The 14,309-nt window shown below is 39.5% G+C and overlaps 1 protein-coding gene across 12 annotated transcripts in view; it reads right to left on the bottom strand.

Moving 5' to 3' along the window:
* Window positions 1–859: 859 nt before the first annotated feature.
* The window catches only part of BMPR1A (bone morphogenetic protein receptor type 1A), a 169,004-nt gene continuing 155,554 nt past the window's right edge, over window positions 860–14,309 (bottom strand). For all 12 annotated transcript variants that reach the window (XM_021943316.2, XM_021943311.2, XM_021943314.2 and 9 more), the window contains 5 exons: window positions 11,519–11,711; window positions 9,362–9,659; window positions 6,851–7,026; window positions 5,054–5,184; window positions 860–4,966 (listed from right to left, as the gene is read on the bottom strand). In XM_021943316.2, coding sequence (XP_021799008.1) covers window positions 4,841–4,966; window positions 5,054–5,184; window positions 6,851–7,026; window positions 9,362–9,659; window positions 11,519–11,711 — 924 coding nt within the window. In that variant the 3' untranslated portion in view covers window positions 860–4,840. The remainder of the gene's footprint in view (window positions 4,967–5,053; window positions 5,185–6,850; window positions 7,027–9,361; window positions 9,660–11,518; window positions 11,712–14,309) is intronic.

Below are 14,309 nucleotides of genomic sequence, written 5' to 3'. Positions count from 1 at the left end.
CCGCATCTCTACTAAAATACAAAAATTAGCCAGGCTTGGTGGTATGCACCTGTAATCCCGGCTACTTGGGAGGCTGAGGCAGGAGAATCGCTTGAACCCAGGAGGCAGAGGTTGCATTGAGCCGAGATCGCACTACTGCACTCCAGCCTAGGTGAGAGAGCAAGACTCTCTCTCAAAAAAAGAAAAAAAGATTGAAAAGAAACACTCAAATGTACATAGTGGTAATGTCTGGCAATAGAATTTTGTGTGAATTTGCTTTGTTCTTGCCTGTTATTTCCCAAATTTTCTGCCATGAGTACATTTCCATAATCAGAACATGTTTTGGCCAGGCACAGTGGCTCATGCCTGTAATCTCAGCACTTTGGGAGGCCAAGGCAAGTGGGCCACCTGAGGTCAGGAGTTTGAGACCAGCCTCGCCAACATGGTGAAACCCTGTCTCTACTAAAAATACAAAAAAATTAGCCAGGCGTGGTGGCAAACATCTGTAGTTCCAGCTACTTGGGAGGCTGAGGCAGGAGAATTGCTTGAACCCGGGAGGCAAACATTGCAGTGAGCTGAGATCATGCCATTGCACTCCAGCCTGGGCAACAAGAGCAAAACTCCGTCTCAAAAAAAGAAAACAAGGTTTTGTCTTGTTTTTTAAAGTAAAACCCCTGCATTGTGATAGGTTTAGAAGTTCTCTATCTCCACAAGGCAAGCGTGTACCTACCTGTGCTCCATACTGGGTTTCTGGTAGCTGAAGTGCACATCTCAGGAACATATGTATGTACAGTAACTTATATGTTACAAAATCTCAACAGATAACTTCTGATGCACAATACCGTCTGAGTGTAGCATCACAAAAAACATTACTAAAGTGTACTAAAATAAGGTTATTTACTTCAAAATGATACATTGGACATAATCTGTATATAGAACAAAGCAAGTAACGGTAAACTTAATAAGGCACCTTTTAAACCAGATGCTGTACAAAATACATTTAGTGTGTTACATATCAAAGACAAATCTATATTTTTGGTGTTTTACAATTGCCTGATAAAACTGCTTGCTTTTACCCTTTTTTCAATGCCTATGTACAGTTTTCCCTAATGAAGCAATAATGATATTTTCATTTTATACAATATATACTACATTTTAGTTTTTAAATGGGCCAGGACAAAGGTCACTAAAAGGGCTTAAATAATTCCATAGAAAACAGAATACAGAGCATAAGCTAAAATTACAATAGTTAATCCTTTGCAAAAGCCATATTCCCACACTTTCCTTATGGGACCATCATTACACGTGGCTTCACAGGCTGCTGCCCTGGATTTTGGTTCTTAGGAACACGTCTCCTCCCTGCAGTTTCCACTGTGACTCTCACAATAGCACTTAGGCAAGAGACGAGCTGTGGCACTGCTATTTTAACACCTGACTCAAGTCAGTAATAAATATGACCACTTTTAAACACTACGAGGGCCATCATAATCTTTTTGTTAAAATAAAAATCATTTCTGCCGTTGAAAGGATTTTAGATACTTAGAAACATTTCAAAACAACATCTATGAAGTGTGTTTATGAAAGCTGCCCTGGAATAAATTATTCAATATCAAATTTGATCTTGGGCCAACTCAAAGATGCATGATCCTTTAAAAACTATAGTGCATTTTTGTTCTAAACAGAACAAAGCATCTCAAGAAAAGTATTGATTGTTAGAGTGAGTAAATCAAAATTTGGCACATTCTAGGAAAACATACTTTTAAAAAACTATAGGTCACTTTCAAAGTTTAGAAACACTTCTGGACACTGGAAAGGCAATGTAAAATATTGATTAAAATAACTTTGTGAAAATATTTCCAAAGAAATCGGATTCAAGTTTTGTACATCAGAAACTTGTTCATTATGAAACACAGTAAAAGCTTAGAATAAACAAACTGAAGGAAACCCTAATGTGCCTTTAATCCTAGAGCTATTTGCCAGCATAAAGAGAATTCACAAGGATAACTCTCACTGAGGGTTAACTTTTCCTGTTCATAGTCAGGTAGTTTAGGTTTTTTGTTTGCTTTTATATTTTAATTACTTATAGATATCTAAATGAAGCTACACATTTAAAAACATTAAATTGCAAGTGGGACCAAATAATAGCTTCCAAGGTTTTACAAATTTACTAACTATGGTACTACATAATACTTCTTCTTGGTGGTCTATCATATTCTTTAAATATTTCACTTACTCGATGAGCTTCAGATTTAAGAATAAGAGTGGAAAGGAGAGACGAAAACTAAGTTGAATGCAAAATTTTTGTTTTTTGTTATTTACTTGCTTGTTTGTTTGAGATGGAGTTTATACTCTTTTGCCCAGGCTGGAGTGCAGTGGTACCATCTTGGCTCACTGCAACCTCTGCCTTCTGGTTTCAAGCGATTCTCCTGCTTCAGCCTCCCACGCAGCTAGGATTACAGGCACCCGCCACCATGCCCAGCTGAGTTCTGTATTTTTAGTAGAGATGGGGTTTCACCAAGTTGGCCAGGCTGGTCTTGAACTCCTGACCTTGTGATCCGCCCACCTCAGCCTCCCAAAGTGCTGGGATTACAGGCGTGAGGCACCGCGCCTGGCCACATTTTTAGATTAAGATTCCAAAGATGGCAGCATTTGCTTTTTAAAGAATATGTTATACTAGAAAATGTTTTTACTGAACAAGTTTCTAAGATTAACTCTTGATACCACTTTTACTAGACCAAGTTAATTTTAAAAAACCGTAATAGTGGTCTCATATACTGGCTGTAATTTTTTGCTTCCACATACCATTTGAACATTTCCAAGAATAAACTTTGCCTGTCTTTACATATTTTATTAACATGACAAATGATTTTAAAGATTTATGGTATCAAGTCAAAAGTAAACCAAGGTTAAGTAAATTGGGTGTTCTAAGTGCGATCATATCATATGGCAACTCAGATTAAAATATTTGTATTTCTCAGTATACATATGGGGAAAAATTCTGAAAAAGCAAGTTATTGGGTATTATCCATATGCAAATTTACTTATCTTGATGAAAACTTCAGACTTTAATTATGGTAGATGAAACTTATTAATCAAAATGGTTAAGGCAAGTTTCAAATTTGTGAAATTTGATGTGTAGACAAATTTGTAAGTTTTAACCTTAAATGATAGTCACATTTTGGTAATGGGTGGACATATGCTGATTTTCTCCTGTTTAATTTAAACCTTTTTGACAATGTTGTGACATAATCACATTTATTTTGTTATAATCAAATAAAACTATCTCACCTGATGTACTCATGAGTTGTTTGCTTAGAATAGGAGATTAATATTTAAAAGGCATTAAAGAAGTATAAGTTTATGTAAATCAGATTTCTTGAGATAACAAGGCATCTATAAAATATGTACCATTTTATTGAAGAACAGTTATACAGTGTAGCTACAGATACTGACTAGATACTAAATATTTCTGCCTGATTTTTCATTGTCTTCACAAGTTAGGGAACAGAAATCAAAAAACCAAAAATCTCAAATGATGTAGATGTCCAAAACATATTTAACAGTTGATAAATTTATAACAGCTCTGACACATAAATTTCTAATTAAAGAATCCTTTCATTTGAAAAAATTGAGATGATATTACCCTAATGAAGTTTTTGCCTGAAGTTAACAAAGTCCTGGATTTGATATATTACTTTGAATGCATTAATTCTGAAAATTCATATTTAGTTCTACTTTATAACATTTCTTCCCTTAAGGATAGGATGTGAGGTACACATGAGCTGGTTTCTACAGTATGAATGTATGTACATATATAAAGTATGGTTGTAAAGGAGTGGATGATTTGCAAATAAAGCACATTATACACAAAATATAAATAACTTCCCTTTTAAAAGTTACTGAGAATAAAGAATACAGAACACGGTTATAGGCACTTACATTGCTATCAAATGCAGGAATTCACTTCAATAAGAAGTGCTTTCTTTGTAAGCATGGTTCATGGCATTAGAAGCTCCAACTTTGGAGAGGATGCTTTCCATGACAAAAATAATAACCACAAAAAAAATGGTGGTAGAAGGAAAACAGTCCAAATTTACAGATGCTTTAAACTTCTTTTGGCCTTGGTATCAGCTTTCATGTTAAAAAATAAAGCTGGTGGGGAAGCTATCTCACTTGCAAGGTAAATGGCTTATATGAGATTGGCGAATCTTGGTCAGATATTGCATTTTTAAAGCACAAAACCACCGGCCACCAATATCTTCCTGTGCATGCATATAAATTATTTTCTTCTAATTCAAATGGCAGCAGAGGAATCCTGGCGTGCATGTGCATGGACACACACACACATTATTAAGGAAGGCAGGACAAACTATCATAAACTAAGCAGTATCCCAAACACATCATCATTTATAGGCTGTTTTACAAAGGTAGAATACAAACGAACTGAATGTCTCAGGTAGAAGGCAAAGTCTATTTCTCCATCTCTGCTGCACTCATTTATCTTCTTAAGGCTTTCACAGAAAGCACCGTTTTATGAACAGGCAATTCAGTACCCAGAGCTTGACTGGAGACACTAATCAGGATTGAAGTCTTGATGCAGTTCATAAAAACCCATTTAAAAAAAGGCATCAAAAACCACATTTAAAATAAAGCTGTCCATATATAAAGAATTAAGTGTTTAGAAGTTCCCAGCTTGTATTCTAATAAGAGTACTGAAACGTTTAATATTAGCAGCCTGTGAACACGTAGTGAAGAAAGAGTCTGAGAACCAAGTTAACATCCTTATTCCACTCTAATTCCACCCATGCCATGGGTAAAAACAGTCTTGCAGTCTAGAGTTTCTCCTCCGATGGTTACACCGTCAGATTTTTACATCTTGGGATTCAACCATCTTGGCAAGCGTCTTCTTAATTCTCAACGCTGTGAGTCTGGAGGCTGGATTGTGGGCCCAGCATTCTGACATTAGCTTCAAAACTGCTCGTAGACACTGAAAAGTAAAGAGATGTTTAGTGAGCAGAGAATATCTTTCGTGGCATTTACCAATCACTTCTTCAGGGGACTGAGTTCCACTCACTTCATCACTGTTCCACCGATTAGACACAATTGGCCGCAAACGTTTGACACACACAACCTCACGCATATCTTCGTATGACGGATCACTCGGTACCATGTTGTAATATGGCAATTGGTACTCTTCCACGATCCCTGTAAGGGAGAAAACATGAGCACAAAAACAGTTGCTGGACAAAATATACCAATCTATTAAGCATCTTTTGCTAACCTATGGAACTAAAACGGATTCTTACACAAGAAAAAATACAGACATGATGATTCACTCTTAATAGCAGATGTATGTTTTTCTCTTATTTATGTCCAACTACGTCCTCTACCTCCACCAGGGATGTCATCACAACTGTGACAGAGTCCATCAACAAAGGGCATACCAATCTTCCTTACAAAAAATAAGCAAGGCGAAACCAGCCATTTACCCTCAAGTATAATTATTTACTCACACGGTTGTTCCTACTAATGAATAGATTTATTATTTTTTCAGTTTGCTCTGCAGTAGAAAGACTTATGAGGTGCAGATAAGGGTTCACACAGCAGGCCTGAGACCTTCCCTTAGGAAAGGCGGCTTGCAAGGTTTGGCCTTGGCCAGTGCCTGGATACATGAATGGTAAACAGTTCCCTACATGGATATCAAACCTCCCGGAAATGGTGAGGGTGACTCACCACTCCTGGGCTGCTTGTGCAAACAATGTGGTGCGTACTGCACATCTGCTTTCCTGCTGGAATTCTGCCACATGCCAGGCAGAGGATGCCTATGTGACCAGCCTCCAGTAAAATCTCTGGGCGCCAAGTCTCTAAGGAGCTTCCCTGCACGAGAACACTTTGTATGTGTTGTCACAACTCGTAGGAGGAATGAAGCACACCCTGACTCCACTGGGACAGGACTCTGGGAAGCCTCGCCTGGTTTGCTAAAACTTGGCTGATTTTGATTTGTATCCTTTCACTGGGATAAATGTTAGCCATTGGGACAACCACATGCCGAGTCCTGTGGTCCTTCAAGTGAAATCGCACAACCTGGGGGCAGTCTGGGGGACTCTGACGTATGTGACATCTAAATTACGTAACTGCCAGCAATTGCACTCCTAGGTGTATACCCAAAAGAAAGGAAATCAGCTAACCAAAGAGATATCTGCACCCGCATGTTTGCTGCAGCACCGTTCACAATAGCCAAGATGTGGAAGCAACCTAAGTGACCATCAACAGATGAACAGATCAAGAAAATGTGGCCCCTATACACAACGGAGTATTATTCAGCCAGAAAAAAGAATGAGATTCTGTCTTCTGAAATAACACGGAGGAACTGGAGGTCATTAAGTAAAATAAGCCAGGCACAGAAAGACAAACTTCACATGTTCTTACTTGTGAGATCTAAAAATCAAAACAACTGAACTCATGGAGACAGAGAACGGAAGGATGGTTACCAGAGGTTGGGAAGGGTAGCAGGGGGCCAGGGGGACGTTTAATGAGTAGAAACAAAATAGAAAAATGAATAAGACCTGGTATTTGATAGCACAACGGGGGGACTACAGTTAATAATAATTTAATTGTACACTTAAAAATAACTCAAGGACTATAATTGGTTGGTGAAACAAAGGATAAATGTCTGAAGGGACAGATATCCAATTCTCCAAGATGTGATTATTACACACAGCATGTCTGTACCAAAACAGCTCCTTATCCAATAATATATACACCTACTATATGCCCACAAAAATTAAAAAATAAAAAGTTATATAACTGGAGCCATTATTTTTAAAATGATGGGTAAATAAACATAATCAGAAACTACTCAAACTCCTACCTCCTGTGATACAACGACGAGCCATCTCCCAAATGATCAGGCCGAAGCTGTAGATGTCAGCCATGATGTAGGGCTGGAAGTGGTTTTTATTCAGGCTTTCGTCCAGCACTTCTGGAGCCATGTAGCGTTTGGTGCCCACCCTGGTATTCAAGGGCACGTCAACTTCATTTGTGTCACTGAAACAAAAGAAAGCCAATGTCCAAGTTGAGGGCTAAGAATAAAATAGTTTATCTTGCATTTTTGTCCTATTTTATAAAAGCTTCTTTTTCTCCTTGGGGCCAGATGTATTGTGGAATTTAGCATTTTTCAGATTTTTCTTTAAATATATGCTACATACTACATGACATCCTCGGTAGAGTTGGGGCAGCACTCTTAATCAAACTCAGTACTCAGTACTGTGTCTGCAGCAAAACACTAAGTCCGATAGTCCTACTCAACTGGATAAGGGCAATACATACCTCACATCCATTCACGTCAGGTTTTGTCACTAAATAAGTTTGGTGTCTAAGAAAGAGGACAACACTGAATATAAGATAAAGTAAGGCCAGGCACGGTTGCTCATGCCTGTAATCTCAGCACTTTGGGAGGCCAAGGAGGGCTGATCACCTGAGGTCAGGTGTTTGAGATCAGCCTGGCCGACATGGTGAAACACCGCCTCTACTAAAAATACAAAAGTTAACCAGGAGTGGTGTGCACTTGACTATAATTCCAGCTACTTGGAAGGCTGAAGCACGAAAATTACTTGAACCTGGGAGGTGGAGACTGCAGTGAGCCGAGACCATGCCACTGCACTCTAGCCTAGGCAACAGAGTGAGACTCTGTCTTAAAAAAAAAAAAAAAAAAAAAAAAAAAAAAGACAGTAGATAATTATGTCTGAGAAGTGGTGAATATGAAAATAGAAGAGGAATCGTTTGCTTTTACCACTCTCATATGATACACTAAGGCTTTGTGACATAGAATTACATTTTCTTCTTTATGGGTCCAATCAACATAGTTCTGTTGTTAGCAATGTTTACATGATCATACTGACAATTAGTAATAATTACTCTAAAGTAGTGATCAATATATGCACTGTATTTTCTTATAGCATCTGATAAATATCTAAGCCAACAAATACTACACTGACTCACAACACTGCAACAGATTTAAATGTCCCTTACAGTTGTTTTAAAGACTGGAACTTTTATGTTACAGCCTAAAATGAATTCTGAAGTGTAACGCAGCCACTCCATTCTAGAATTACGAGATTAAAATGGTTTCAAAGGTTTTCTAAAAATTTGTAATTTCTAACACTTGCATTTGTTTTAAAATACTGACACTATCAAGTGGTGATAGAAAAATGACATCCTTATCTCTACTGCTTATGGGTGTGTAAACTAAGGCACACTCCTAAAAGAAATAATATGCAACATACCATAGTTTAATATGTATAAACTCACTGCCTCAGCAGGCCCTTCTCTAGGAATCCATCATGAAGAAATGCTTGTACAAGTGCACAAGGATCCAATATATAACATATGGATAAAATACAACAATGTTCATTAAAACCTTTTTAATAATCAACTGAAGACACCTTTAATGTTCATCAGTTGGGTCTTAAGAATAAACTACAGTACCTCCAGATAAAGAAAACTCTGCATCTATAAAAAAGAATGAGGTAGATTTACATCAGCTGAAATGGAAGGATGGCTAAGACTATAACAAAGGAAATCCGGCTGGGCGTGGTGGCTCACACCTGTTATCCCAGCACTTTGGGAGGCTCACTTGAGCTTAGGAGTTTGAGATCAGCCTAGGCAACACAGTGAGACCCCATCTCTACAAAAATAAAAACATTAGCTGGGTGTGGCAGTGTACGCCTGTAGTCCTAGCTACTCAGGAAGCTGAGGTGGGAGGATTGCTTGAGCCCATGAGGTCGACGCTGCAGTAAGCTATGATCATACTACTGTATTCCAGCCTGGGCAACTGAGAGAGACACTGTCTCAAACAAACCCCCCCCCCCCCCCCCAAAAAAAATATATCAAGAATTACGTATAGGAGGAGTAGCACACAATTTTTGTAAAAAGAACAAAATCCCCCCAATTATATATTTATGTTACTAAAAACGAGCATGTGTACAGTTTTAGAATTCCATTATCTTGAAGACAAATAGGGAAATATCTTTTTTTTTTTTTGAGACGGAGTCTTGCTCTGTCGCCCAGGCTGGAGTGCTGTGCCCGGATCTCAGCTCACTGCAAGCTCCGCCTCCCGGGTTCCCGCCATTCTCCTGGCTCAGCCTCCCGAGTAGCTGGGACTACAGGCGCCCGCCACCTCGCCCGGCTAGTTTTTTGTATTTTTTAGTAGAGACGGGGTTTCACCGTGTTAGCCAGGATGGTCTCGATCTCCTGACCTCGTGATCCGCCCGTCTCGGCCTCCCAAAGTGCTGGGATTACAGGCTTGAGCCACCGCGCCCGGCCGGAAATATCTTTTGGAGATTAAAAAAATTTCAAAAGACTGGGGCAAAGAACCACTAACCTGTTGAATTTAACAGCAAGGCCCAGGTCAGCAATACAGCAACTCCCATTTTTCTTGATGAGGATGTTTTTGCTCTTTAGGTCTCGATGAGCAATTGCGGGCTTTCCTTGGGTGCCATAAATTTCTGTGTGCAGGTGGCACAGACCACAGGCAGCCGAATAAGCCAATTTGAGCAGGGCTCTGGTGTCCAGTGTAGCACATTTCAGGAAGTCATAGAGAGATCCATTTTCATGGTAATCAGTAATCAAATAGAGCTGAGTCCAGGAACCTGTACCTTTAATGTCTGCCGCTATGAAACCTGTCCAATTGATGAGTTTAAAAGGTTAGTCATTATCAGAGATGGCTAGGGAGAAGTAATGCTCATTCTAGATACTGAGAAAAACTTAGGTATCATGTGCAGATAGTGAAACTTTAATTTGCCTGACACCAAATCATGAATGTGTTACTAAAAATTTTATTTCTACATTTACACATATAACTGTACTTCTACAATAAATTTATTATAATCTTAATAATCATGAAAGTGATAATATGATTAAGAAAAAGATCACATATGCCAGGTGCAGTGGCTCACACCTGTAATCCTAGCACTTTGGGAGGCCAAGGCAGGCGGATCACTTGAGGTCAGGAGCTCGAGACCAGCCTGGCCAACATGGTGAAAACCCGTCTCTACTAAAAATACAAAAATTAGCCGGGCATGGTGGCACGTGCCTGTAGTCCCAGCTACTCTGGACGTTGAGGCAGGAGAATCACTTGAACCTGGAGGCAGAGGTTGCAGTGACTTGAGATGGCGCCACTGCACTCCAGCCTGGGCGACAGAACGAGACTCTGTCTCAAAAAAACAAACAAACAAACAAAAACAAAAAAAAAAAAAGAAAAGAAAAAGATCACATATTATACAAATAACCTGGAGAATATTATCAACCTACATGATTCTCTAGTGGAAAAGGCTCTCAATTTCAAAGCAAAAAGTGGACACTTTAATAAAATTAAGAATGTCCAACTAAGAGTTAGCTCCTAATTAAGCCAACTCCCATTTGCCCATCAGTGACTCATCACAGCTGCCTTTTCAGTCTGGTTCGTTGACTGCCAGGTCCACAGTCCTGCTCTTTTCCTTTCTCTCCTACCGTCTTCCCTCCAGAAAAAGGTCAGTGAGTGCTATGTACTAAGCTGAACAGTGGTCCCCCACAAAATTCATGTCTAAAATCCATGTCACCTATAAATGTGACCTTATTTGGAAAGAGGGTCTTTGCAGATGTAATCAAGTTAAGATAACTCATACAGGATTAGGGTGGGCCCGAATTCAATGACTGGTGATGTTATAAGGTGGAAATGTGGACCCAGACACCCAGGGAGAAGGCCACTTGATGACAGAAACGGAGACCAGAGTGTTGTCTATAATAAGCCAAGGAACACCAAAAATTCCTGGCAACCACCGGTAGCCAGAAGAGGCAAGGAAGCCTCCTCCCCTAGAGTCTTCAGAGACACAACAGCTCTGCCAACACCTTGGTTTTAAACTTCTAGCCTCGAAAACTGTGAGTGAATACATTTTGGAGGTTGAAGCCACCCAGTTTGTGGTAATTGATACAGCAGCCCTAGGAAACTAATACAATTGCCTGCTTGGCAATGTGCTATGCACTCTACAAATTAAAGGGAGGAAAACAGGAGGTGAAGGGAAAAGAAAACTCAGGATAGCCAGATCGCCTTATGCACCTGACTGACCAGCTCATACCTAAATTACTTTGCTATTATTGTGTAAATGTGGAGATGGGGGGAAACACACATTAAACACAGAACATACAATGAAACTGCATGTTGGGCTGTTGGGCTTATGAAAGGGAAAAGGCATATGTTACCCTAAATCACTGCTTAAATTATCTATGAAAGACTGGGTTTTCATTACTATGGGAGTAAGTCCAATAAACTAGTATTATTTTCCATTTGAAGCTCACTGCTGTTTCTTCAGCTGGTTAGTAAAGAAACAGCTTGGTTGGCATTCCAGACTATGTTATATTTAAACCATGTATTCTACTGGGTTTCCTTTAGACAAGTGTATATAGTTGAACTCGCATGTTTTCAAAGCATATATAGAGGCTTCCACCTGCACCCCCACTAGCCTTGTCAAACGTGAAATTGACTGAATCAGTGTGTACCCACCAAGTATGTTTTCATGGCGCATTAGCACAGTTTGGTAGATTTCTGTTTCTCGAAACCAGCTGGCTTCTTCAGTGGTAAAGAATACTTTCACCGCCACTTTTTCACCACGCCATTTACCCATCCATACTTCTCCATATCGGCCTTTACCAACTTGCCGGACCATCTGAATCTGTTTGGCAATAGTTCGCTGAACCTTTACAGAAAAAAGTAAAAGGTTTGAGCTCTTGATGAAAGAAACCCATTAAGACTGGCAAAGGGATAGTCCATCTCATCAAAAAGCATGGTATACCCAACCAGCTCCAGTTAAAAACTTATAATGTACTTTTTTTTTGTTTTTTTGGATGGAATCTCGCTCTATCGCCCAGGCTGGAGTGCAGTGGCCCAATCTCGGCTCACTGCAACCTTCACTTTCTAGTTTCAAGTGATTCTCCTGCCTCAGCCTCCCAAGTAGCTGGAATGACAGGCACCCGCCACCACATCCAGCTAATTTTTTTGTATTTTTAGTAAAGATGGGGTTTAGCCATGTTAACCAGGCTGGTCTTGAACTCCTGACCTCAGGTGATCCGCCCACCTCGGCCTCCCAAAATGCTGGGATTACAGGTGTGAGCCACCATGCTCAGCCATAATGTACTTTAAAGTATGAAACAATTTACAATGTATTCTGAAATTATAAACAGGTTATTCAGTGTGGCTAATGGCAAAAATCGTCATAATAATTCCCCTCCCAGTACACACAGCCATGGGTACTCCTGGCCCACAGACTCAGGGCTTAGGCCATATGACCTGCTTTGGATAAAAGAACAACAGCGAACGTGATGCAAGCAAAGACCTGACAAATGTTTGTGGACTGGGGTCCTGCTGCTTTGGTAACCCTGTGAACAACAAATAATGGCAGCATGAACGGTTGGCCATGCGTGTGAACTATACCACCTAGCTCTAGCTGAGCAAGTCCAACAAATGAACTGCTCCGCAGACTCACAGAATGAGAAATAATGTTTGTTGCTTCACGGCACTAAGTTTTGGGATGGTTTATTATGCAGCAAAGTCCAAATGACAGTTAAAGATCTTAAAAATCCCATCTATAAGACCCTGCAAGATCTGGCTTGGCCCCATTATTCGCTGTGACCACCCACCCACAAACCTCCTGTTTGATTTATGTCAACTTTTAGAATTCACTCAAGCTTATTCCTGTCTCTGGGTCTTTTTGAATGTCCAGTTCCCTTTACTTAGAGTGCTATTTTCTCACTTAAACACCTTCATAGCACACAAAACCTCTCAGTTGCTGCACTTCACACAATCATAACTTTATTCTTATTTACGTATATATTTGCTTGAAATCCATCCCCTGCTCACAGAATACAGGTATTTATTTGGGACAATATCAGAAGTACTTTCATATATGTTAAATAAAAGATGTATATGGATTGTTATCTTTCATTTTCAGAAGCATTAGTGATCATTCTACATTAAAAAGAACATTATGTTCCAAGTTGGAAATGCTTCTAAAATGAACTAGATTTAGTGCAAAGTTAAAGTGACTTTATGTATCATTTATTATAGAATCCTTTTGTAAATTTTGTTGTTTTTTTTGAGACAGAGTCTCGCTCCGTTGCCCAGGCTGGAGTGCAGCAGCCAATCTCAGCTCACTGCAACCTCTGCCTCCCCAGTTCAAGCGATTTCCTGCCTCAGCCTCCCGAGTAGCTGGGATTATAGGCATCTGCCACCACGTCCAGCTAATTTTTGTATTTTTAGTAGAGATGGGGTTTCACCATGTTAGCCAGACTGGTTTCGAACTCCTGACCTCAAGTGATCCACCTGCCTCAGCCTGTAAGTTTTTAAGTCAAGATTTTATAATTTACATAAAATGTACCCTTTTTGGGAAAAGTGCAACAAGCCTTTGACAAATCTATATCATGTAATCACCAATACCACAATTAAAATACAGAACATTTTAATCACGTAAAAAAATTTTCACTTTTTGGCTGGGCGTGGTGGCTCATGCCTGTAATCCCAGCACTTTGGGAGGCCAAGGCGGGTGGATCACCTGAAGTCAGGAGTTCAAGACCAGCCTGGCCAACATGGTAAAACCCCGCCTCTACTAAAAAAAAAAATACAAAAATTAGCTGGGTGTGGTGGCGCATGCCTTAATCCCAACTACTTGGGAGGCTGAGGCAGGAGTGTAGCCTTTTGTGTCTGACTTCCTTCATGTAGCATAAAATACTTCTGAAATTCACCCACTGTTACTGCTACAGGTGTTAGAAGTCGTTCCTTTTTACTGATGAGTAGTATTCCACTGTATGAATGCACCAGCATTTGTTTATTCATTTACCAATTAATGAGCTTTGGGGTTGTTTCCAGTTTATGTCTATTATAAATAAAACTGCTATCAACATTCACATTCAGGCCTCTGGTGTGGATAAATTTTCATACCTCTTGGGTAAATAATTAGCAGAAGGATTGCTTCATTGTACAGAAAGTATACCCTTAACTTTCCAGACAATTGTCAAACTGTTTTTCAAAATAGCTATACCATTTTGCATTCCAATCAGCAATGTATGAGATTTCTAGTTGATCTACATCTTTGTCACCACTTAATATTGTCAGTCTTAGCTATACTAGTGGATGTGTAGTAGTATCTTACTGTGTTTAATTTGTATATCCCTGTTGACGCTGAACATCTTTTCATGTGCTTGTGTGCCATTCTTTTATCTTCTCTGGGGAAGTGTCTGTTCAAATCTTCTGGCCATTTTTTTAAAAAATTAGGTTGTCTTATTGAGTTGCAAAAGTTCTT

This window comes from Papio anubis, chromosome 11 (genome assembly GCF_008728515.1).
Source record: "Papio anubis isolate 15944 chromosome 11, Panubis1.0, whole genome shotgun sequence".
NCBI lineage: Eukaryota > Metazoa > Chordata > Mammalia > Primates > Cercopithecidae > Papio > Papio anubis.
Note: the sequence above shows the minus strand (reverse complement) of the source record. Positions and strands in the feature narration are given on the sequence as shown.